Raw genomic sequence first — 24,042 nt, 5'->3', positions numbered from 1 at the left:
AAGTCTTTGCTATTGTGAATAGTGCCACAATAAACATACGTGTGCGTGTGTCTTTATAGCAGCATGATTTCTAATCCTTTGGGTACATACCCAGTAATGGGATGGCTGGGTCAAATGGTATTTCTAGTTCTAGATCCCTGAGGAATTGCCAAACTGACTTCCACAATGGTCGAACTAGTTTACAGTCTCACCAACAGTGTAAAAGTGTTCCTCTTTCTCCACATCCTCTCCAGCACCTGTTGTTTCCTGACTTTTTAATGATTGCCATTCTAACTGGTGTGAGATGGTATCTCATTGTGGTTTCGATTTGCATTTCTCTGATGGCCAGTGATGATGAGCATTTTTTCATGTGTTTTTTGGCTGCATAAATGTCTTCTTTTGAGAAGTGTCTGTTCATATCCTTCGTCCACTTTTTGATGGGGTTGTTTGTTTTTTTCTTGTAAATTTCTTTGAGTTCATTGTAGATTCTGGATATTAGCCGTTTGTCAGATGAGTAGGTTGCAAAAATTTTCTCCCATTCTGTAGGTTGCCTGTTCACTCTGATGGTGGTTTCTTTTGCTGTGCAGAAGCTCTTTAGTTTAATTAGATCCCATTTGTCAGTTTTGGCTTTTGTTGCCATTGCTTTTGGTGTTTTAGACATGAAGTCCTTGCCTATGCCTATGTCCTGAATGGTATTGCCTAGGTTTTCTTCTAGGGTTTTTATGGTTTTAGGTCTAACATGTAAGTCTTTAATCCATCTTGAATTAATTTTTGTATAAGGTGTAAGGAAGGGATCCAGTTTCAGCTTTCTACATATGGCTAGCCAATTTTCCCAGCACCATTTATTAAATAGGAAATCCTTTCCCCATTTCTTCTTTTTGTCAGGTTTGTCAAAGATCAGATGGTTGTAGATATGCGGCATTATTTCTGAGGGCTCTGTTCTGTTCCATTGGTCTATATCTCTGTTTTGGTACCAGTACCATGCTGTTTTGGTTACTGTAGCCTTGTAGTATAGTTTGAAGTCAGGTAGCATGATGCCTCCAGCTAAAAATTGATGAGTTGGCCAGGCGTGGTGGCTCATGCCTGCAATCCCAGCGTTTTGGGAGGCCGAGGCAGGCAAATCACAAGTTCAGGAATTTGAGACCAGCCTGGCCAACATGGTAAAACCCTGTCTCTACTAAAAATACAAAAAAATTAGCCAGGCATGGAGAGACATGCCTGTAATCCCAGCTACTCAGGAGGCTGAGGCAGGAGAATCGCTTAAACCAGAGAGGCGGAGGTTGCAGTGAGCCAAGACTGAGCCACAGTACTCTAGCCTGGGTGACAGAGTGAGACTACATCTAACAAAAAAAAAAAAAAGAATTGAATGAGTTAACGATTGAAAGCATTTGGCATTGGGCCTGACCATGATATGTTCTCAATAAATAGGAGTTACTATTAACAACAACAGGGTGTGATTAGGGGGAGACCAGAGCACTGCAGGGGGTGCAAAAAGTGGAGACCTGAAGGAGAATCATCTATTTGATATCTTAAAAGGTTCAATATGTCCTATTTTCTCAAGATTATTATTATTGGCAAAATTTACCATTAAGGTTATAAATAGCAAGTTCTTTTTTGGTGGCAAAATTATATGTTTTCCATTTCCATTATAGCCCTAACTCTCTTAGTTTCTCTGTCCAGATAGTATACCCGCATACACACATACATACATGTACGTGTCAAGATAAAAAGTCAATCCTCTGATCAAACTAAACCTTATAATTGTAGAATAAAATGTTCTTAGTAGGAAGGCAATTAGAGGTAAAAGGAAAGAGCATAGGATTTTTCAGACCTGGGTTACAATCATAACTTTGGATAAGCAATTACTCTCTTTGAGCTCAGTCTCATTACCTATAAACAGGAACAATAATATTGACCTCCTAGAGTAATTGTGAGAACCAAATGAACTCAGAACAAAACAGACATTCAAAACAAATGTTAATTTTTTCTTGCTCTCATTAACGCTTACTAATTTATCTCTAGTTATTTTAATCTAGTGGTCCTCAAACTTTTAGATCTCAGGACTCCCTTAGACTCTTAAAAATTAAAAGCCCCAAGAGCTTTAGTTTGTGATTATGGTTATATATACCCATAATCATCATACTAGAAAGTAAAACAGAAACATTTTAAAATAATTATCTATTGATTTATTTAATAACTATAATAATAAACCCACTGCATATTACTGTAATATGTTTTTATGAAAAATAACTATTTTCTGAAACAAAACAAAAATTAACAGGCCTTCTGCTCTAAAATGGTGTGGCACTGTTTTACATATTCGGAAATCTCTTTAAGCATCTGGCTTAATGGAAGACAACTGGATTCTCTATCTGCTTCTGCATTTAATCTTTCGCCTTTTTCAAAAATTGAATTCCATGAAGAAAGTCAAACCTCATGTAAAAATATAGTTGGAAAAGGAAGAAGCATATAATGGCTTTTTTCAATAACTGTGGACATTCTTCTTCAATATTACCTTCAAACTAGATAACAGGTGATAGTAGATAACAGGTAAAACTAGATAACAGGTGAAAGTAGTTTCAATGAGGAATCTGAAACATCAGTGAATGTTTCATGTTGTTAATATGAAAAGCCATTGGTCTCTTTTCATTTTGAATGGCTTTTTTTAACCAGTGTGTGATTTTGTAATATGATGCTTTGTCCTTTGTAAAATATTGATTCAGTGAGCTATGCAGACCTTCCAGATTTCATGATACAATATCAAAAAAAATAACATTTGTTAATATCACTACCATTCTCATCAGACAAATCTTATAGAGTATTGAGAAGTATTGTTTTTTTCTATTTTTTATTATTATTATACTTTAAGTTCTAAGATACGTTTGCAGAACGTACAGGTTTGTTCCGTAGGTATACATGTGACATGGTTGTTTGCTGCACCCATCAACCCGTCATCTACGTTAGGTATTTCTCCTGATGCTATCCCTCCCCCTAGCCTCCCACCCTCCAACAGGCCCTGGTGTGTGATGTTCCCTTCCCTGTGCCCATGTGTTCTCATTGTTCAACTCCCACTTATGAGTGAGAACATGCACTGTTTGGTTTTCTGTTCTTGTGCTAGTTTGCTGAGTATGATGGTTTGAGCTTCATCCATATCCCTGCAAAGGGCATGAACTCATCCTTTTTTATGACTGCATAGTATTCCATGGTGTATATGTGCCACATTTTCTTTATCCAGTCTATCATTGATGGACATTTGGGTTGGTTCCAAGTGTCTGCTATTTTGAACAGTGCCACAATAAACATACGTGTGCATGTGTCTTTATAGTGGAATGATTTATAATCCTTTGGATATATACCCATTAATGAGATTGCTGAGTCAAGCGGTATTTCTGGTTCTAGATCCTTGAGGAATGGCCACACTGTCTTCCACAATGATTGAACTAATTCACACTCCCACCAACAGTGTAAAAGCATTTCTATTTCTCCACATCCTCTCCAGAATCTGTTGTTTCCTACTTTTTAATGATTGCCATTCTAACTGGCATGAGATGGTATCTCATTGTGGTTTTGATTTGCATTTCTCTGATGACCAGTGATGATGAGCTTTTTTTCATATGTTTCTTGGCCGCATAAATGTCTTCTTTTGAGAAGTGTCTGTTCATATCCTTTGCCCACTTTTTGATGGTTTTTTTTTTTTTTTTTGTAAATTTGTTTAAGTTCTTTGTAGATTCTGGACATTAGCCCTTTGTCAGATGGATAGATTGCAGACATTTTCTCCCATTCTGTAGGTTGCCTGTTCACTCTGATAATAGTTTCTTTTGCTGTGCAGAAGCTCTTTAATTTAATTAGATCCCATTTGTCAATTTTGACTTTTATTGCCATTGCTTTTGGTGTTTTAGTCATGAAGTCTTTGCCCATGCCTATGTTCTGAATTGTACTGCCTAGATTTTCTTCTAGGGTTTTTGTGATTTTAGGTCTTATGTTTATGTCTTTAATCCATCTTGAGTTAATTTTTATATAAGGTGTAAGGAAGGGGTGCAGTTCAGTTTTTCGCATATGGCTAGTCAGTTTTCCCAGCACCATTTATTAAGTAGGGAATCGTTTCCTCATTGCTTGTTTTTGTCAGATTTGTCAAAGATCAGATGGTTGTAGATGTGTGGCATTATTTCTGAGGCCTCTGTTCTGTTCCATTGGTCTATATATCTGTTTTGATACCAGTACCATGCTGTTTTGGTTACTGTAGCTTTGTAGTATAGTTTGAAGTCAGGTGGCATGATGCCTCCAGCTTTGTTCTTTTGCTTAGGATTGTCTTCGCTAAACAGGCTCCTTTTTGATTCCATATGAAATTTAAAGTAGTTTTTTCTAAATCTGTGAAGAAAGTCAATGATAGCTTGATGGGGATAGCATTGAATCTATAAATTACTTTAGGCAGTATGGCTATTTTCACGATATTGATTCTTCCTATCCATGAGCATGGAATGTTTTTCCATTTGTTTTTGTCCTCTCTTATTCCTTGAGCAGTGGTTTGTAGTTCTTGAAGAGGTCCTTCACATCCCTTGGATTCCTAGGTATTTTATTCTCATTGCAGCAGTTGCGAATGGGAGTTCACTCATGATTTGGCTCTCTGTCTGTTATTGGTGTATAGGAATGCTTGTGATTTTTGCACATTGATTTTGTATCCTGAGACTTTGCTGAAGTTGCTTATCAGCTTAAGGAGATTTTGGGCTAAGATGATGCGGTCTTCTAAATATACAGTCTTGTCATCTGCAAACAGAGACAATTTGACTTGCTCTCTTTCTATTTGAATTTGCTTTATTTCTTTCTCTTGCCTGATTGCCCTGGCCAAAACTTCCAATACCATGTTGAATAGGAGTGGTGAGAGAGGGCATTCTTGTCTTGTGCAGGTTTTCAAAGGGAATGCTTCCAGCTTTTGCCCATTCAGTATTATATTGGCTGTGGGTTTGTCATGAATAGCTCTTATTATTTTGAGATACATTCCATCAATACCTAGTTTATTGAGAGTTTTTAGCATGAAGCGGTGTTGAATTTTGTCGAAGTCCTTTTCTCCAGCTATTGAGATAATCATGTGATTTTTGTCTTTGGTTCTGTTTATGTGATGGATTACGTTTATTGATTTACGTATGTTGAACCAGCCTTGCATCACAGGGATGAAGCCAACTTGATCGTGGTGGATAAGCTTTTTGATGTGCTGCTGGATTCGGTTTGCCAGTATTTTCTTGAGGATTTTTGCATCAATGTTCATCAGGGATATTGGCCTAAAATTTTCCTTTTTGTTGTGTCTCTGCCAGGCTTGTGTATTAGGATGATGCTGGCCTCATAAAATGAGTTAGGGAGGATTCCCTCTTTTTCTATTGTTTGGAATAGTTTCAAAAGGAATGGTACCAGCTCCTCTTTGTACTTCTGGTAGATTTTGGCTGTGAATCCATCTGGTCCTGGGCATTTTTTGGTTGGTAGGCTATTAATTACTATCTCAATTTCAGAACTTGTTATTAGTTGATTCAGGTATTCGACTTCTTCCTGGTTTAGTCTTAGGAGGGTGTATGTGTCCAGGAATTTATCCATTTCTTCTAGATTTTCTAGTTTATTTGCATAGAGGTGTTTATAGTATTCACTGGTGGTACTTTGTATTTCTGCGGGATCAGTGGTGATATCCTGTTTATCATTTTTTATTGTGTCTGTTTGATTCTTCTCTCTTTTCTTCTTTATTATTCTGGCTAGTGGTCATCTATTTTGTTAATCTTTTCAAAAAAACAGCTCCTGGATTCACTGATTTTTTGAAGGGTTTTTTGTGTCTCTATCTCCTTCAGTTCTGCTCTAATCTTAGTTATTTCTTGTCCTCTGCTAGCTTTGGAATTTGTTTGCTCCTGCTTCTCTAGTTCTTTTAATTGTGATGTTAGGGTGTTGATGTTAGATCTTACCCACTTTCTCCTGTGGGCATTTAGTTCTATAAATTTCTCTCTAAACACTGCTTTAGCTGTGTCTCAGAGATTCTAGTACGTTGTGTCTTTGTTCTCATTGGTTTCAAATAACTTCTTTATTTCTGCCTTCATTTCATTATTTACCCAGTAGCATGTTGTTCAGTTTCCATGTAGTTGTGTGGTTTTGAGTGAGTTTCTTAATCCTCAGTTCTAATTTGATTGCACTATGGTATGAGAGACTGTTTGTTATGATTTCCGTTCTTTTGCATTTGCTGGGGAGTGTTTTACTTCCAATTATGTGGTCAATTTTAGAATAAGTGCAACTTGGTGCAGAGAAGAATGTATATTGTGTTGATTTGGGGTGGAGAGTTCTGTAGATGTCTATTATATCTGCTTGGTCCACAGCTGAGTTCAAGTCCTGAATATCCTTGTAAATTTTCTGTCTCATTGATCTGTCTAATATTGACAGTGGAGTGTGAAAGTCTCCCACTATTATTGTGTGGGAGTCTAAGTTTCTTTGTAGATATCTAAGGACTTGCTTTATGAACCTGGGTTCTGCTGTATTGGGTGCATATATATTTAGAATAGTTAGCTCTTCTTGTTGTGTTGATCCCTTTACCATTATGTAATGCCCTTCTTTGTCTTTTTTGATCTTTGTTGGTTTAAAGTCTGTTTTATCAGAGACCAGGATTGTAACCCCTGCTTTTTTTGCTTTCCATTTGTTTGGTAAATCTTCCTCCATCCCTTTATTTTGAGCCCATGTGTGTCTTTGCAAGTGACATGCGTCTCCTGAATACACACCAATGGGTCTTGACTCTTTATCCAATTTGCCACTATGTGTATTTTAATTGGGGCATTTAGCCCATTTACATTTAAGGTTAATATTGTTATGTGTGAATCTGATCCTGCCATTATGATTCTAGCTGATTATTTTGCCTGTTAGTTGATGCATTTTCTTCATAGTGTCAACAGTCTTTATAATTTGGTATGTGTTCACAGTGGCTGGTACCGGTTTTTCCTTTCCATATTTAGTGCTTCCTTCAGGAGCTCTTGTAAGGTAGGCCTGGTGGTGACAAAATCTCTCAGCATTTGCTTGTCTGTAAAGGATTTTATTTCTCCTTCACTTATGAAGCTCAGTTTGGCAAGATATGAAATTCTAGGTTGAAAATTCTTTTCTTTAAGAATGTTGAATATTGGTCCCTACTCTCTTCTGGCTTGTAGGGTTTCTGCAGAGAGATATGCTGTTAGTCTGATGGGCTTCTCTTTGTGGGTAACCCAACCTTTCTCTCTGGTTGCCCTTAACACTTTTCCTTCATTTCAACCTTGGTGAATCTGATGATTATATGTCTTGGAGTTGCTCTTCTTGAGGAGTATCTTTGTGGTGTTCTCTGTATTTCCTGAATTTGAATGTTGTCCTACCTTGCTGTGTTGGGGAAGTTCTCCTGGATAATATCCTGAAGAGTGTTCTCCAACTTGGATCCATTCTCCCCGTCACTTTCAGGGACACCAATCAAACGTAGGTTTGGTCTTTTCACATAGTCCCATATTTCTTGGAGGCTTTGATTGTTTCTTTTCATTCTTTTTTCTCTAATCTTGTCTTCATACTTTATTTCATTAATTTGATCTTCAATCTCTGATATCCTTTCTTCCGCTTGATTGATTCAGATATTGATGCTTGTGTATGCTTCATGAAGTTCTCGTGCTGTGTTTTTCAGCTCCATCAGGTCATTTATGTTCTTCTCTAGACTGGTTATTCTGGTTAGCAATTCCTCTAACCTTTTTTCAAGGTTCTTAGCTTCCTTGCATTGGGTTAGAACATGCTCCTTTAGTTTAGAGGAGTTTGTTATTACTCACCTTCTGAAGCCTACTTCTGTCAATTCGTCAAACTCATTCTCCGTCCAGTTTTGTTCTCTTGCTGGCGAGGAGTTGCAATCCTTTGGAAGAGAAGAGGCATTCTGGGTTTTGGAATTTTCAGACTTTTTGCATTAGTTTTTCCTCATCTTCGTGGATTTATCTACCTTTGGTATTTGATGTTGGTAACCTTAGGGTGGGGTTTTTTGTGTGGACGTCCTTTTTGTTGATATTGATGCTATTCCTTTCTGTTCATTAGTTTTCCTTCTAACAATCAGGCCCCTCTGCTGCAGGTCTGCTGAAGTTTGCTGGAGGTCCACTCCAGACCCTGTTTGCCTGGGTATCACCAGCGGAGGCTGCAGAACAGCAAAGAATGCTGCCTGTTCCTTCCTCTGGAAGCTTTGGCCCAGAGGGGTACCCACCAGATGTCAATTGGAGCTCTCCTGTATGAGGTGTCTGTTGATCCCTGCTGGGATGTGTCTCCCAGTCAGGAGGCACGGGGGTCAGGAACCCACTTGAGGAGGCAGTCTGTCCCTTAGCACAGCTCGAGCACTGTGCTGGGAGATTCACTGCTCTCTTCAGAGTTGGCAGGCAGGGACATTTAAGTCTGCTGAAGCTGTGCCCACAGTCGCCCCTTTCCCCAGGTGCTCTGTCCCAGGGAGATGGGAGTTTCATCTAAAAGCCCCTGACTGGGGCTACTGCCTTTCTTTCAAAGATGTCCTGCCCAGAGAGGAGGAATCTGGAGAGGCAGTCTGGCTACAGAGGCTTTGCCGAGCTGTGGTGAGCTCTGCCGAATTCGAAATTCCTGGTGGTGAGGGGAAATTTCCTACTCAACCCTCAGTAACGGCAGATGCCCCTCCGCCTACCAAGCTCCAGTGTCCCAGGTCGACTTCAGACTGCTGTGCTGGCAGCGAGAATTTCAAGCCAGTGGATCTTAGCTTGCTGGGCTCCATGAGGGTGGGATCTGCTGAGCTAGACCACTTGGCTCCCTGGCTTCAGCCCCCTTTTCAGGGTAGTGAACGGTTCTGTCTCGCTGGAATTCCAGGCGCCACTGGGGTATGAAAAAAACTCTGGCAGCTAGCTCGCTGTCTGCCCAAACAGCCACCCAGTTTTGTGCTTGAGACCCAGGGCCCTGGTGATATAGGCACCCAAGGGAATCTCCTGGTCTGGGGGTTGTGAAGACCATGGGAAAAGCGAAGTATCTGGGCTGGAATGCACCATTCCTCATGGCACAGTCCCTCACAGCTTCCCTTGGCTAGGGGAGGGAGTTCCCTGACCACTTGCACTTCCATGGTGAGGTGACATCCCACCCTGCTTCGGCTCACCCTTTGTAGGCTGCACCCATTGTCTAACCAGTCCCAGTGAGATGAGCTGGGTACCTCAGTTGGAAATGCAGATATCACCTACCTTCTGCATTGATCTCGCTGGGAGCTGCATACTGGAGCTGTTCCTATTTGATCATCTTACCAGCCTTCTCACTACTGCTTTCATATCATCAGTGCAAATGTCAACACAGTGAAGAAGGCAAATGACATCTCTGAATTACTGTGAAAATAGTTTAACATGAAGGACCTCCTGCAAGGTCTCAGGGACCCTCATGGGTCTGTGTACCACACTTTAAACACCACACCAAACCCCCATCACACACAATTTACCTATATAACAAACCCACACAGGTACCTCTAAACATAAAATAAAAGTTAAATACAAATAAAAATAAAAACCACCCTTTTTCCAGGTGCAGTGGCACATGCCTGTAGTCCCAGAGCTGGAGGATTGCTTAAGCCCAGGAGTTTGAGTCCAGCCTGGGCAACATAGAGAGTGTCCAAGGGTCTATAAAAAGAAAGAAAACCAAACCCAGCTCTTTAATCTAATCTTTGTGTTTTCTGGAGTAGCTCATTTATTTTTACTGGATGGAGAGTCACTAAAAATTTATTTCACCCTGTTAAGAATGCTGAAGTGGTTTAGATTTTTGAAAAGAATTTCTTTTGTTGCTGTCTAAGACACAGCAACATTTTGGAGGTTTTTTTTTTTTTTGAGATGGAGTTTTGCTCTTGATGCCCAGGCTAGAGTGCAATGGCACGATCTTGGCTCATTGCAACCTCTGCCTCCCAGGTTCAAGCGATTCTGCTGCCTCAGCCTCCCAAGTAGCTGGGATTACAGGTGTGTGCCACCATGCCCAGCTAATTTTTTTTTGTATTTTTCGTAGAGACAGGGTTTCATCATGTTGGTCTGGCTGGTCTCGAACTCCTGACCTCAAGTAATCCACCTGTCTCTGCCTCCCAAAGTGCTGGGATTACAGGCGTGAACCGCCATGCCCGGCTGAAAGATTTTTTAAACATCATTTTATGTATACTGTGGTGTTTTTTGTTTTGTTTTGAATTTACACCAATAGTAAGTTCATTGTAGTTTTGCAAAAGAGGAAACTAAGCATGAAATGCTGGAATGGGCTGGGCGTGGTAGCTCACACCTGTAATCCCAGCACTTGGGAGGCCGAGGCAGGCAGATCACCTGAGGTCAAGAGTTTGAGACCAGCCTGGCCAACACGGTGAAACCCTGTCTCAACTAAAAATACCAAAAAAAAAAAAAAAAAATTAGCCAGGCATGGTTGTGCATGCCTGTAATCTCAGCTACTCAGGAGGCTGAGGCAGGAGAATCACTTGAGGCAGAGGTTGCAGTGAGCTGAGATGGCACCACCGTGTTCCAGCCTGGGCAACAGAGTGAGACTCCATCTCAAAAAAAAAAAGAAAAGAAAAAGAAAAAAAGAAAAGAAATGCTAGAATGGATTTCCTCTATGTTCACGCACATAAACATATATGAGTATATGGTATATAGTTTCTTATTGCAAAGGTAATAAGCCCATGTGAAAATACAGACAAAAGTAAGAAATGAAAATCATTTCTAACCTCACTCAGGAAAAGACAATATTAATGCTTTAGTATATGTGATTATAGTCTTATTTTATAAATATTTATTTAAAATTTTAACAAAAAATTGAAGTAGTACTTCTTTATATTGTGTTTTATAATTATTTTGCATTTTAAATGCAAATCTCTTTTTTATCTAGGGACACAAAATCAAGTAATTTGGTGAGAGGTGCCTATTTCTTTTAATTGGTAGGCTAAGAAAGTAACAACAAAATATGAACATTTGTTAGAAAATGAACTCTTGCCTGTAATCCCAGCACTTTTGGAGGCCGAGGCAGGCAGATTGCTTGAGCTCAGGAGTTCATGACCAGCTTGGGCAACATGGTGAGACTCCATCTCTACAAAAAGTACAAACATTAGCTGGGTATGGTGGTACATACCTGTAGTCCCAGCTACTTGGGAGGCTGAGGTGGGAGAATTGCTTGACCCCGGTGGCGGAGGTTGCAGTGAGCTGAGATTGTGCCACCACAACCGCATTCCAGCCTGGGCTACAGAGGGAGACCCTGTCTCAAAAAAAAAAAAGAGAGAGAGAGAGAGAAAGATAGAGAAAAGAAAATGAACTCTGATCAAAACATGGGCAATCTGCACTCAAAATTCCCTGGCGTGAGCCATCTCTGACATTCTGTTTTGCTTTAGCTCTCCTATCACTTGAATTTCTTTGGTGAGTTAAATTAAAATTTCATTCCACTTTCCAAAGGCACAGAGTTCTAGTAAAATCTACATAGCAGATAATTCTAACCAACAAAGATGCAAATCTCTCACAAAAAGATAGGACTGCTACTTCTGTGGATCTGGAAGATGCTCAAATGTCATTTTGGTATGGTATGAACCAGTAGCCCCAAATAATAGATTAAACAATTTCCAAGAATAGTTAGGTCCCAGGCACAATGGTGTACCTAACATGATTACATACTTTTTATCTCATATAATCATCATGGCAACTTTGTGAAATAGACATTATGATCATTCCCATTTTATGGAGGAGGACACTGAGGACAGTGGTGTTGAATAACTTGCCCAAAGATAGATAACTGGCTGGGCACAGTGGTGCATGCCTGTACTCGCAGCACTTTGGGATGCCGAGGTGGGTGCATCACTTGAGGTCAGAAGCTCGAGACCAGCCTGGCCAACATGGTAAAACCTCATCTCTACTAAAAATACAAAACTTAGCTGGGTGTGGTGGCATGAGCCTGTAATCCCAGGTACTTGGGAGGCTGAGGCAGGAGAATGGCTTGAACCTAGAGGCAGAGGTTGCAGTGAGCCAAGATCATGCCACTGCACTCCAGCCTGGGTGACAGAGTGAGACTCCATCTCCAAAAAAAAAGATAGATAACTGTTCACTCTTTTTATTCTAAATCCAATGTATTTTCTACCACCCACAGCTACTTCAAGTGCTATAAGGGCAATTAAGAAATATACTGCATTATTGTCATTTAACAAGTTAAATATTTTGAAAAAAATCAGGCTCCTTCCTTATATCACACTTTAAAAATGCATCTTAGATTTGAAGGTGGAAAGAAGTTTGACTGCATCAAAAGTTTTAAGATATATATCCAAAAACATCATGAACAAAATTAAAAGACAAACTACAAAGAAAAAAGTTTAATATTTTTAGGATGGTTCTTTTTTTTTTTTTTTTTTTTGAGACAGAATCTCACTCTATCGCCCAGGCTGGAGTGCAGTGGCGTGATCTGGGCTCACTGCAAGCTCTGCCTCCCGGGTTCACACCATTCTCCTGCCTCAGCCTCCCGAGTAGCTGGGACTACAGGCACCCACCACCACGCCGGGCTAATTTTTTTGTATTTTTTTTCAGTAGAGATGGGGTTTCACCGTGTTAGCCAGGATGGTCTCAATCTCCTGACCTCATGATCCGCCCACCTCGGCCTCCCAAAGTGCTGGGATTACAGGCGTGAGCCACAGCGCCGGGCCAGGATGGTTCTTAAAATTACATTAGAATAAGAAATGTAGCAAAGGATATCAGCTAGCAATTAACAAAAGAAGAAATACAAAATGTTAATAAGTGGAAACAAGCACTCAATCTTAGTAATAATAAAATGAAAATTAAAACTAACAAATGCCATTTTTTGCTAATCAACTAGTATAGTTTTTTTTTTAAAAAAAGATGCCACGCCATACACTAATACCACAGATGGCAATGGATACAAACTTTTTTGGAAGAGTTTGGTAATATGAGTCAAAAGAAAACCCAGCAACTCACAATCAAAAAATTTATTTTAAGCAAGGATATGGAATATTTTGTAAATGTGTATGTAGAAGGATCACTATATTATTTAATTACAAAAATGTTCAAAGTAAATGCTCAGCAATAGAAAGATGACCATATAAACTATGATTAATCTCACAACAATTACAATTTATGTTTTTGATTCTTTTCTTTACACTTTCATATAAAACCTCAATTTTCTTCAATGAACCTGCCTTATTATTTTAATCAAGAAAAAACATTATTCTAGAGATACCATTAGCCAAATCCATTATCTGTACTTAGGTCTGTTCTAGACTGTGTGAAGTGATTTATGTAAGAAATGACAATCATGTTTATTATGCATTAACTCTGAAAAGCTCATCATGCTGTATTCTTTGCCTATTTGATCTCATTCAAGCCTCATGACAACCCTGCTAGGTAGATACAGTCTGTGGTCAACACTTTAGAGTTTCAGTGAAACCTGATGAACCATATTAAAAATAAGAGAATAAGGTTGTCTTCTGAGAGTTAAAGTTAAACATAATAATTAGGAAAGGAAATATAAAAATTACCTGGAAGCGACAGACTGGCCCCTGGACCCAATAGACTAGGTGTATTGATGCAGCTGAAAGGACAGAGAGGCCTAGTGGGCTAGGGCAGGACAGAGAAGGGGATGTCACAGAGGCCAGTGTGGGCCACATCCATCCAAGAGCCTTGGCCAACACACTTCCAGAGCTTCCAGTCCCTTTGGTTGCAAGAGCTTTTCAAATTTGTGTTAGCTGAGGAAGTGGACCACAGATTGGGGAGGGGTCAGATGTGACCAAGAACATCCATTCTGGGGTGGTCGTCTTGGGACATATTGGGCTATGCCATTCAGTGCTGGGTTCCTCCATTTCCCCTAGTTCTGAAGCCTGGGGACACATCCAAACCTCACCTGCTTTCAAGGAAAGTCTACTGATAGGAAGAAAATGATGGTACTCACAGGCACCAGCATTCTGGTCCCAGTGAGAGCATCCTTACTCAGTGTGAAAGAGTCCATGATCATTCTGATCTATCTGTACACACAGTCAATTCTCATTATTCATGGTAGTCATGTTCCGTAAACTTGCTCCAAGCAATGAATTATCGAATATTGAATCATTGCTCCCAAGGAAAATATAGGGTTAGGTTCCTGCGAGCCTCTGGCTATCACATTTTCATCAACAAATCACTACACAACCTTATTTTATGTGTGCTTCTGTTTAAAGATGCCACATGTAATAGATCTCATTGAATTATAAACATTGAACTCCAGACAAAGGCACTATAACTCATGCCTGAATGAAGCTTGTCTCACACAGCTTATTTTCTCCATGAGACACATCGCAGCCTTCTTGCACTTAGGAACACTAAACAGCATTTCAGCATTATGCTTGGGGGCTATTTTAAACAGTGAAACCATCCATGAAAAGCATAAAAATGAAAGAAAGGTGGTACTATGTAGACCGTGAAAAAGACACTGGCTTAGAGTCGGAGCCTGAAATAAGAAGGCAGAGCACCACCGTGTTGATTCCAGTTGGGAATGTGCACATAGGGAGATGCTTTGTTTTGGGTTTTCTTGTTTTGTTGTTTTGTTTTGCCTGTCTACACATGTCCACGAATGACTCAGAAAACACAGCAAGTATTAATTAGGGAGTTACAAATAAATTTTAGCAACTAGGTGAATTCACAAATATAGAATCTGTGAATAATGAAGATCAACTGTATACCTCAGGCAGATGAACTTGATGAACTGAAGCCTAACATTGAAAAATGCACCTTCTCATGCTGGCAAAGTAGGCTACTTGACCTGCAGAGCCAAGGCCCAGGCCCCACATGTGCCCATATTAAGAATCAACCAGTTCTTCCCCAGGCAGCACATCATTCCCTCACCAAGGGCTATGCCTTTTGTCTCTTTGCAATTCTACACCAATGATTCTCAAACTTTAGCATGCATCCAGAAGGCTTAGTACAATACATGCCAGTGAGCCTACCCCCAGCATAGCTAACTCAGCAGGTCTTGGGTAGAGGTTCAGATTTTGCATTTCTAACAATTTACCAGGTGATGCTTATGATGCTGGGCCAGGGATCTCAGGTGGAGAACCTCTCCTCTATACGATTATCCTCATTTTAAAATCCAAAACTCAAAAGTGTTGAGTAACTTGCCCAAAGTTTCATGCACAGCTAGAAATTTGCTTTCAAAATAAGATGTGGCTGAACTCATGATCAGCCTTTTGTGTTCTACTGTAATATCTTTGGTGCAGATTTCATCGTAACATTGTACTTTAAGTAGTGGTTTTATTTCTAGGCTGGCCTATTCAATCGCAGTAGAGTTGGACTCTCAAATCAAGCATGCTGCTACAATTGTTGGGCCCTTGGCAGGCAGACCTGGGAGTACAGGAGGGAGCAGAGGAAAAAGAAGACAGGTTCCTCTCTTGTCTTGCTACAGGGTGATTCACACTTGATGACAGCCTGAGATATCAGAATACAAAGGAATTGTCATTGTATTAACTTAGTGGTGAATTTTGGTTGGGAGCCCATAGAAGGTAGTGATTACACACACACACACACTGGAGTCTGATCACCTGATTATCTGATATCTGAGTTTGAGCCAGTGCAAGACACACAATAAGCTCTAAATAAGTGTTAGCTAATATGGTCAACATAGAAAGGGTTGGGGATGATGTCAACAACCTTAACAATGAGATTCATAGCTGAGTTACAGAGTCAGGCCCTTTAGAAAAACTAATCTTCATTTAGGAGAATGTTGCTAAGCTATCAGATCCATTAATTGTGTGCGGCATCATATTTCATCAATAGTATCTTTGCATCTTACTTTTGCAGTAGTATTCCATACTTCTGTTTACCTACATTTGGATTCAAGCATATTTTGCCATTGACAAATGATGCTGAAAGATTCAATGAAATTGTGAAGAATCAGAAAATTTCTGCTAATATTGACACACCCGAAGGTGGATTTGATGCAATTATGCAAGCTGCTGTGTGTAAGGTATGCTGAAGAGAGTGCTGTTTCACTCTGTTAACATAAAATTCATCTCTTATTCATAATTCTACTTCAAAAAGATTAGCTAATTTCCTTTCCTTTGATCTCTAAATTTCTATATTTCATATTTTTCTTAAAATACACAATTTTTACCAAATGTTTAATTAAATCATGTTGAAATGGGGACTGTTCTTCATGGCTACTGTTTGAATAATCTAAGAAAATTGTTGTATTGGGAAAATTTAGTTGAAACAATAGCTATGCATGATTAATTTTCAAAGATCAAGATCAGATTAGTTTTTGGATTAATCATGACAAAAAAATCAAGGATAGAACATTTATTTTAAAAAGTTAAAATGCTCTGAGTCAGTATATGTTCATACATATGACTACATAGCTATTGTTTTGAACCAACAAAATAAGCTTCGGAAGTTTGCTGTCTCTACAACATCACGGGAACACTGCTTCTACTTGACTATCTGACAAGTATCCACAAGAATGATTCCCCTGTCTTTAGGCAACAGCCCTTCATGAAAAATATCCAGAAATAAACAGGGCTGAAGCTCCTAGAAGGTGGGAGGGCCAAGGAATTAGAGGAGGAAGGAAAGGGATAAGGTGGGATGGAACAGCCAGGATGCATTTTTTCCCAATTAGTTCCTGGACTAATATTAATTAAAGGGGAGGGCTTTACTAAACACCAACAACAGACAATTTTAATTAGCAGGACCTTCGGGCCATACTTTCATAAGCAGTTCTTATCCTTGTATTAGGTTCATAATTTTTGGATGACATCATTAGAAAGAGAAATATGTGCCTAAATGTTGGGTGACATTTTAATGAAACAGGCTTACTCTGAGCCCCTTTAACATTGCATTTTGACGAGTTTGGCTTCAATTTGGATTTGGGACCATCTATGACCTCCTCTGCTCAATTTTTTTGGAGAATTGAAAGCTGGATAGTAAAAATAATTTAACTGTGTAAAAGTCAAGATCAACTGCGTACTGATTGTAGCGGAGCTATATTTTTCTGAAGCATAAATCATATGAAAATGTTATCCGGGAAAAAGCAAATGTCACAGAATTTCATGTTTTATTACAAACATTAATATTATCAATTCACAATAGATAAAAAGGCTAAAATAGACTAGCAATATTATTTTTATAACCTAAATGTGTCCAAGCATAATTGATCCACACTCCGTAAATGCTTGCCTCCCTCCAATATCACACAAATGTTTCTTTCTCACTGCAGGAAAAAATTGGCTGGCGGAATGACTCCCTCCACCTCCTGGTCTTTGTGAGTGATGCTGATTCTCATTTTGGAATGGACAGCAAACTAGCAGGCATCGTCATTCCTAATGACGGGCTCTGTCACTTGGACAGCAAGAATGAATACTCCATGTCAACTGTCTTGGTGTGTAACCTGCACTCTGTACTGTTTTCAGGGCTATAAGTAGGAGAATGAAGCAACAACTAGTTTAATACATGTGAAATAACACACACTTGGTGAAAACAGTGCACATTTTCTAATTTGGGATTAACAAGTTGCCCCCGCTAGATTCTCACCATCCTTAGAGGTTCCCACCGGAGCATAGGTGGACGGTGGGACATGTGGGAAGTTGGATCTGCTATGAACACCATGATCCTAGAACCTCCCCAACTTCTCAAAAAGCCTGGTGCTGGTGAAGCAATACAGGCAGCTCATTCTGTTCTCAGCCACAGCCTCAGAAAGGAGGGACCCAGACCAGAACAGTAACCACATAGGATTTGCGGTGAATGATGGTCCTTGAATCAGACCATGCTTTCATGTTCCATGGGTAACAACTAGTCAGGTATGGCTTGGTTGGTGCTTGTTAACCTTTGGCTTATTTTTTGTCATTTATAAAATGCTAGTGACATTCAAAGAAAACAGCAGACTTTTGTAAAACCAGGAAAAAATTTCAGAGCTCTTTGGACATGCATGATCTCCTCAATAGACCCCTATGTATCCAGCTGCTTTTCCTGAACAAGACCATGAGGCTGCCATGCTTGTGCACATGTTATTCCCTCTGCCTGGAATATCCTTCCCTCCTAGCCTGCTGAGAAACTATTCATTATCCTTGAAAAGCCAGTTCAGTCATTACTGCCCCCAGAGAGCCTTCTTTGACCTCTGCCAGGCTCTGAAGCAATTGTCTTTCCCTTCAGTTGCATACGCAGATGTGTTCTTGCACATCTCTATGTAGAAATATGTTTTCTTACATCTGTCTGTCTTTCTTGCACAATCCTCAGGTCAGGCCTGGTTTATTATCTCTGTTTCCTGATAGCACAGTGCCTATAACACAGTGGGTGCCAACTAATGTATGAAATAGACGCCGGGCGCATTGGCTCACGCCTGTAATCCCAGAGTTTTGGGAGGCCGAGGTGGCGGATCACGAGGTCAGGAGATGGAGACCATCCTGGCTAACACAGTGAAACCCCGTCTCTACTAAAAAATACAAAAATTTAGCCAGGCGTGGTGGTGGGCACCTGTAGTCCCAGCTACTCGGGAGGCTGAGGCAGGAGAATGGCGTGAACCCAGGAGGCGGAGCTTGCAGTGAGCCAAGATCACACCACTGCACTGTAGCCTGGGCGACAGAGCAAGACTCCATCTCCAAAAAAAAAAAAAAATAGATTTGATTTCTGAAGCAGCAGTCTGAGATTGTCATATTTTCCCCATTTAACACTTGGGGAAATATGGTACACAGAATTTAAGTGACTTCTTAGAACAATGCTGTGGAGGCGTAGGTGGGGGAGAGAGAAAGAGGGTGGGGGTGCAGGGGGAGAGAAAGAGGGAGACAGGAACCTAGAATTCTAATGTCAATTGGAAAACTATTCTCTAAAAACTCTCAACAGTTCATTACTCACTAGTATTCCTTGACCTAAATTTCTAAATTTCGACGTGAATGTTTTCCCCAAACATTTGATCAGTAGTATTCCCCAAATGTGTATATTCTTTAATCACACTCTGCCTTTTCATATTACAATATCAGTGAGGATAGCTGCTGTTGTCTTTTAGTCAGTGAGGGGCAAGGAACTGGAAAATTGATCCCCTTTTCATTACCCTTTTCTTGCAACTTTTCAAAAGCACCACAAAAAGCTCCATTTTGAATGAGGCAAGATCATAAAAGCTAACACTACTTATTGCCTAGCATGAACTTCTCAGCTAATAAATGTTCAAGTTGTTCTTTCTGAATAAGTTGCAACAAATCCACAGAAGCCAGAGACCATATCTATGCCTGCCTGCAACATAGCCCCCGGGTCCTCTGAGCACTTCCTGTGTACTCAAAACTCGGGCCAGATTCCTCAGGCCAAAAAATAATACAAGGTGGTTCCTGGCCTTGAACTTACAATATGGTTGTGGGAATTAAACCAACAGATCTGATTCAAATAGAAAACCAGCTTCACTCACCTACGAAGGACTATGTGGTGTGATCCTGGCTAAACACGAACAACAGCTAAAGAGTGTGGGAACACGTGGTGATAAGGAGGGACTGGCACTGGAGGGATTTAGGCATCAGCGTAAAGGATTTTTACGCAGTTGAAAAGCAGAGGAAATGGATACTATTTGGTATCTCTATTAATAAAAATCCAAATGTGATGGAAATCACATATGACATAGCCATTTGCAGTTGGGTAATTTATTGCAGTATTTTAGGCAAAACCACACTTTTCTCTCAACTTGAACCTTGTGCCTAAAGAAGGCTTTAGATGAAAATACTCCAGTGGTACTGAGAATATGTGAATATTCCATATTAGTGTACAGGAGGGCTTATTTATCAGTGTTCCTCCCTTTGGCTGACTTCTGTCATAATTAACATATTCTTAATTTAATTGTTAGCAGGCTAGTACCTCACTTGAGTTTCCTCTGTACATTATTCACATTTAGATTCATATAATGGGCAAATGCCACATAATGTTTTCCAAACTTGAAAAGTAAAGTCCATATTCCAATTTAAAAATTAAGCTTCTTTTATTTTTTATAAAGTACTCATATCACTTGGGAACAAATATGCCAATGGAACAGAAGTACAAGGTAGTTTTCAATTGTCCTGTAAAAATATTGCAGGATTCCATGCAACCAACTTGTGATATTAAAATGGCACTAAAACCAAACCCAGGGATTAGTACAGGAATGTCATAGTATGTCATACCTCAGCAACCCTCATTCCACCTCATCCAATTCCAATAGGAGTTTCAGAGCTACAAGAGTCACCTCAGTCATGTATATCATAGTCCAACAGCCCCTCCCTCGACTGTAGCATTCCTAGCCTGCTGGTAAGTGTCACTTAGAAGGAGAAGAAATGTTTGTCTACCCTTGAAAATATGACACACTGTTGTCTTTAAATAAATTTCAAATGGTCTTCTTAGAAGTGGCAGAGCATGATACACCACATCAACAGGAACTGACTCTTAGGACTTGATTGGATTTATAAGATTTAGAAAAAGATTATTAAACCAACTAAGTGAATAATGCTAATTGTGTACGTGTTTACTTAGAGTGATAGAGCTATAATGCCTGTGAGCATTGAAATGCCAAACTCAGAAAGATATCTTTGAAATAAATATTCCTTTCTTTATTTACATTATTTTATTGATATGATGCAAAATTATATATGTTAATTTTAGGAATATCCAACAATTGGACAACTCATTGATAAACTGGTACAAAACAATGTGTTATTGATCTTCGCTGTAACCCAAGAACAAGTTCATTTATATGAGGTAAGCAAAAATAACTTGGGAAATTCCTTCAAGGAGATTATGTGACATGAAACTTTAACATTAACTCTGTGGGTTTAACACATGGGAAGGCCATTAGATAATCATTAACACATACCAAATGTACTGGGCGCTTGGCTAAGTGGACTCATTTACTGCTTGCAATTTAAATTGTAAACACCTAGGTGCAGTAGGACATAGGGAGCTGATAAGATGGGTTGAGAAAGACTGAGTTAAGGAAATGAAATAGATATGCTGGAGGAGAGTATCAACAAATATAGGACCACCTACCTAAAAGAAAATTTATTATCTGTCCCCTTGAATTATTTCATCTAATGAGGGAGTTAACAGAGAACAGAGAAAATCCTAAGAGTGGGAGGAGAATTGACTTCACCTTCTTTGGCATTTGCAAATTAGATACTTAGAAAAGACACACACGGAGACACAAGCTATTGAGAATTGGAAAGTTAAAGGAAAAAACTTGTTATATGGAGCCAAAAAACGATTTATCCCTTAAACCAGCTGGATTTGCAGCTCAAGTGTTTGAATGGAAGCACCAACTGCAAAAAGGGAATGGTTTCATTAGATGAAGTGCTGTCCCCAAACCACTGTGCAAACTGCAAAAAAATACGATATATGCACATACAAAAGATTTCTGTGGTTTTTTTTCCCAGCCTAGGAAAAATAATATGTCAAAATGCCCTGAACTGATTTACTCCTAATCTGCAGTTTTACAGAGAAGTAAGGAGTCTTTAGCAGGGGCCCTAAAAATAATGCAGAGAAATTAAATAGTCTGTGCCTTCTATGCAGAAGCGTCAAATGCTCCTAAATACAGAGTTTGATCTCTCATTCCTTTTGAAAGGACCTCTTAACTTACTTGGTGACTTCACAGGGCTTCTGAAACTCTGAGATTATGTCACAGAAGGCTTTGATTAAATGCCACTCACTACTAAGGACGGTACAGCCCCATGAACTTGCATCAGATTCTGTAGAAAGCATCCAGCAGGAGATGCTATCTTGCATTTTGAATGAGAGGAGGGTATTGTACTCCCAGGTGAGATTGCCTTCTGCTGCAAACCAAGGAAGTTCCTTGCAATCAAGCTCCATACTTGAAACCTTTGTTCTACGCAGAGACCATGTGGGTTCATCTGATCTGGGCATTTTCTTCAGGCTTTTTAGTATGTGATATTTGTTTCCAATGGTTTTTAGTAGTAGAGTTGCAGTTGAGACTTTTTTTTAAATACCCCCAAATACAATAGTAGTCTATTCTGCCTTTGATCCTTAAGGCTAGTGTGAGAGGACCCTGGGGGTCACAACACGTTCTCCACAGCAAGGCTCCAGTTTAGAAGTGGGAGGAGGAGTTGCACAGAACTTTTCTTCAAAGGGGAGTCTGGGGAATGCGATTGATGATCGTGAACGTAGACTACCATAACTCACTTTGGTAACAGTCTTTAAGACTCACGACTCATTTATACGTCTCCCCAAAACCGCTATTAAAAAGACAGAGGCAGATGAAAAATAACTACATGGCAAAACAGAGTCTGTCGGATTTAAGCTAGTTGCATCCATGATTCCCCCGTTGCAAGGGAAATGATCATTTCCGAGGAAAATGCCAGAATAGAGTCTGCCTCTAATGTAACAGCAGGACATCGATTTTGCCTGTCTTCTAATCTTATTATGAGGCGAATTTATGTTCTGTCATGATCTGTGGTCTTTACCATTCAGCCTTCACTAAATTCAAAGGGACGTTTTCAGGGGGTCATACGACAGTCCAGGTCAGCCACCCACTCTATGACTCTGACCATTTCTTTGTTTTATTTTTATTTTGATGGGCTCATCATTCCATCTGCATTAGTGAGGGCAGGCAGCAGCCTGGCCTAAAGATAATAACAACAACAATGCACATCCTTGAAGCCTTCACACAGCATGAAAATGCTGATCTTCTGTTTTATTGATAATGAAAACTGAAAACGGTCCACTAATGGCTTGTGTTGCCTTTCAATTCACATCTTTTAGAAGGAGCCGTGTGTGTGTAGGAGTCCTGTGCAATTTGATGTTTGGATAACTGTGATATAAGGAACGTAGCTACTGAAGAATCACTGAAAAATAAAACCAGTGATAGAATAAATAAAGCAATTAAGTGGTTAGATCTCATGAAAATTCCAGAAGGAAAATTATTTGCCCGAGTTACACGTTAAGCATAGTTACCTGCCTGCACAGGCCACACAGGTTTAGGTTCAACGAAGGCCCTGTCTGCAGCAAATAAAATTTATGTTGCCCACTCATGGAATGCAGGAAAAATGACTGTTTTTTTTAGTAATTGTGGTAGAATGCTTTGGACCGCCCAGGTATGTAGTGTGCCTGTACATTGTTGTAACAGAGATGAACAGTGAAAAGGATAAAGTAAGCAGTTTTGCCTTCAGTTCAGTATGGCTGTAGTGTGCACCCCAGACTCCAGCCAACAGAATATTTTTGAACAAACTTATTATTATGAATAGTTTCCTGTTTGTCCAATTATAGGGTTCGAAAGATAATGATGATAATAGGCTGAGCAGTGGGTAGTATATTACATTCTAGTGCTAACTACCATTTTGAATCAGGATTCAATTACCCAAGTTTAAAAAAAAGTTTTTATATTTCCTCTGTAGTTTTAAAATGTTTACTGTTAATTTATATTAAGATAGTATCAGGCCACTAAACCTCAACTGTCTTATCTGAATAGTTTCTCTTTCCTAGTGAGCTATTGAGATAAAAAGCAATTAAATCAATATTCTTTATGACATTGTCGAATCATGTTATTAATCACTGTGGGCTATTTCCAAAGCTTTAAAATATCCTATAGCTATTCAAAATATCTACATCTGGCTTGAAAAGATGACTTTAGTGAAGTTATTAGCAATAATTATTATATGACCTGGTATTTGTGATGTAATGCTGAAACACAGCAATTGGAAAGTAAACAAGAAGCATACTGGTACTTCCAGTTTACTCACTAACTTCTATGACCACTGATTAATATCTCTTGGCTATTAGCACAAAGCAATGTTTCTAAAGCATGAGAGAAGGGGAATACAAGCAGGTTTTTATGCAGCCAAAGGGACCTTTCCTCTGGAGACAAAAAACCCTCAATCATTAGCTCTTTGAGGAGAATAACAGGTCTTTCTCATCTGTTTAGGCCAATTCTCGAAGCACAGTAGATTCTCAGTAGATATTTGTCAAATGATTTAAAAATTGTAATAGCTGCACTTCATCTTTTCTAAAATTGGGTCAAAAGAAAGACTTGGAGATTTGCGTGACAAGCACTTGTTAAGATTGAGGAAGCCCACATACACAGAGCAAGCGGGGGCACCTGACTATTGCCAGGACCTTCTGCAGCCCTGGC

General features: G+C 39.5%; 1 protein-coding gene across 2 annotated transcripts in view; it reads left to right on the top strand.

Moving 5' to 3' along the window:
- Window positions 1–24,042, top strand: part of ITGB6 (integrin subunit beta 6) — a 101,319-nt gene that overhangs the window by 10,372 nt on the left and 66,905 nt on the right. For both annotated transcript variants that reach the window (NM_001131561.1, XM_024242886.2), the window contains 3 exon segments: window positions 15,765–15,930; window positions 17,176–17,337; window positions 20,568–20,663. In NM_001131561.1, coding sequence (NP_001125033.1) covers window positions 15,765–15,930; window positions 17,176–17,337; window positions 20,568–20,663 — 424 coding nt within the window.

This window comes from Pongo abelii, chromosome 11 (genome assembly GCF_028885655.2).
Source record: "Pongo abelii isolate AG06213 chromosome 11, NHGRI_mPonAbe1-v2.0_pri, whole genome shotgun sequence".
Lineage (NCBI taxonomy): Eukaryota > Metazoa > Chordata > Mammalia > Primates > Hominidae > Pongo > Pongo abelii.
The sequence above is the reverse complement of the archived record's forward strand: the minus strand, read 5'-3'. Positions and strand labels throughout refer to the sequence as shown.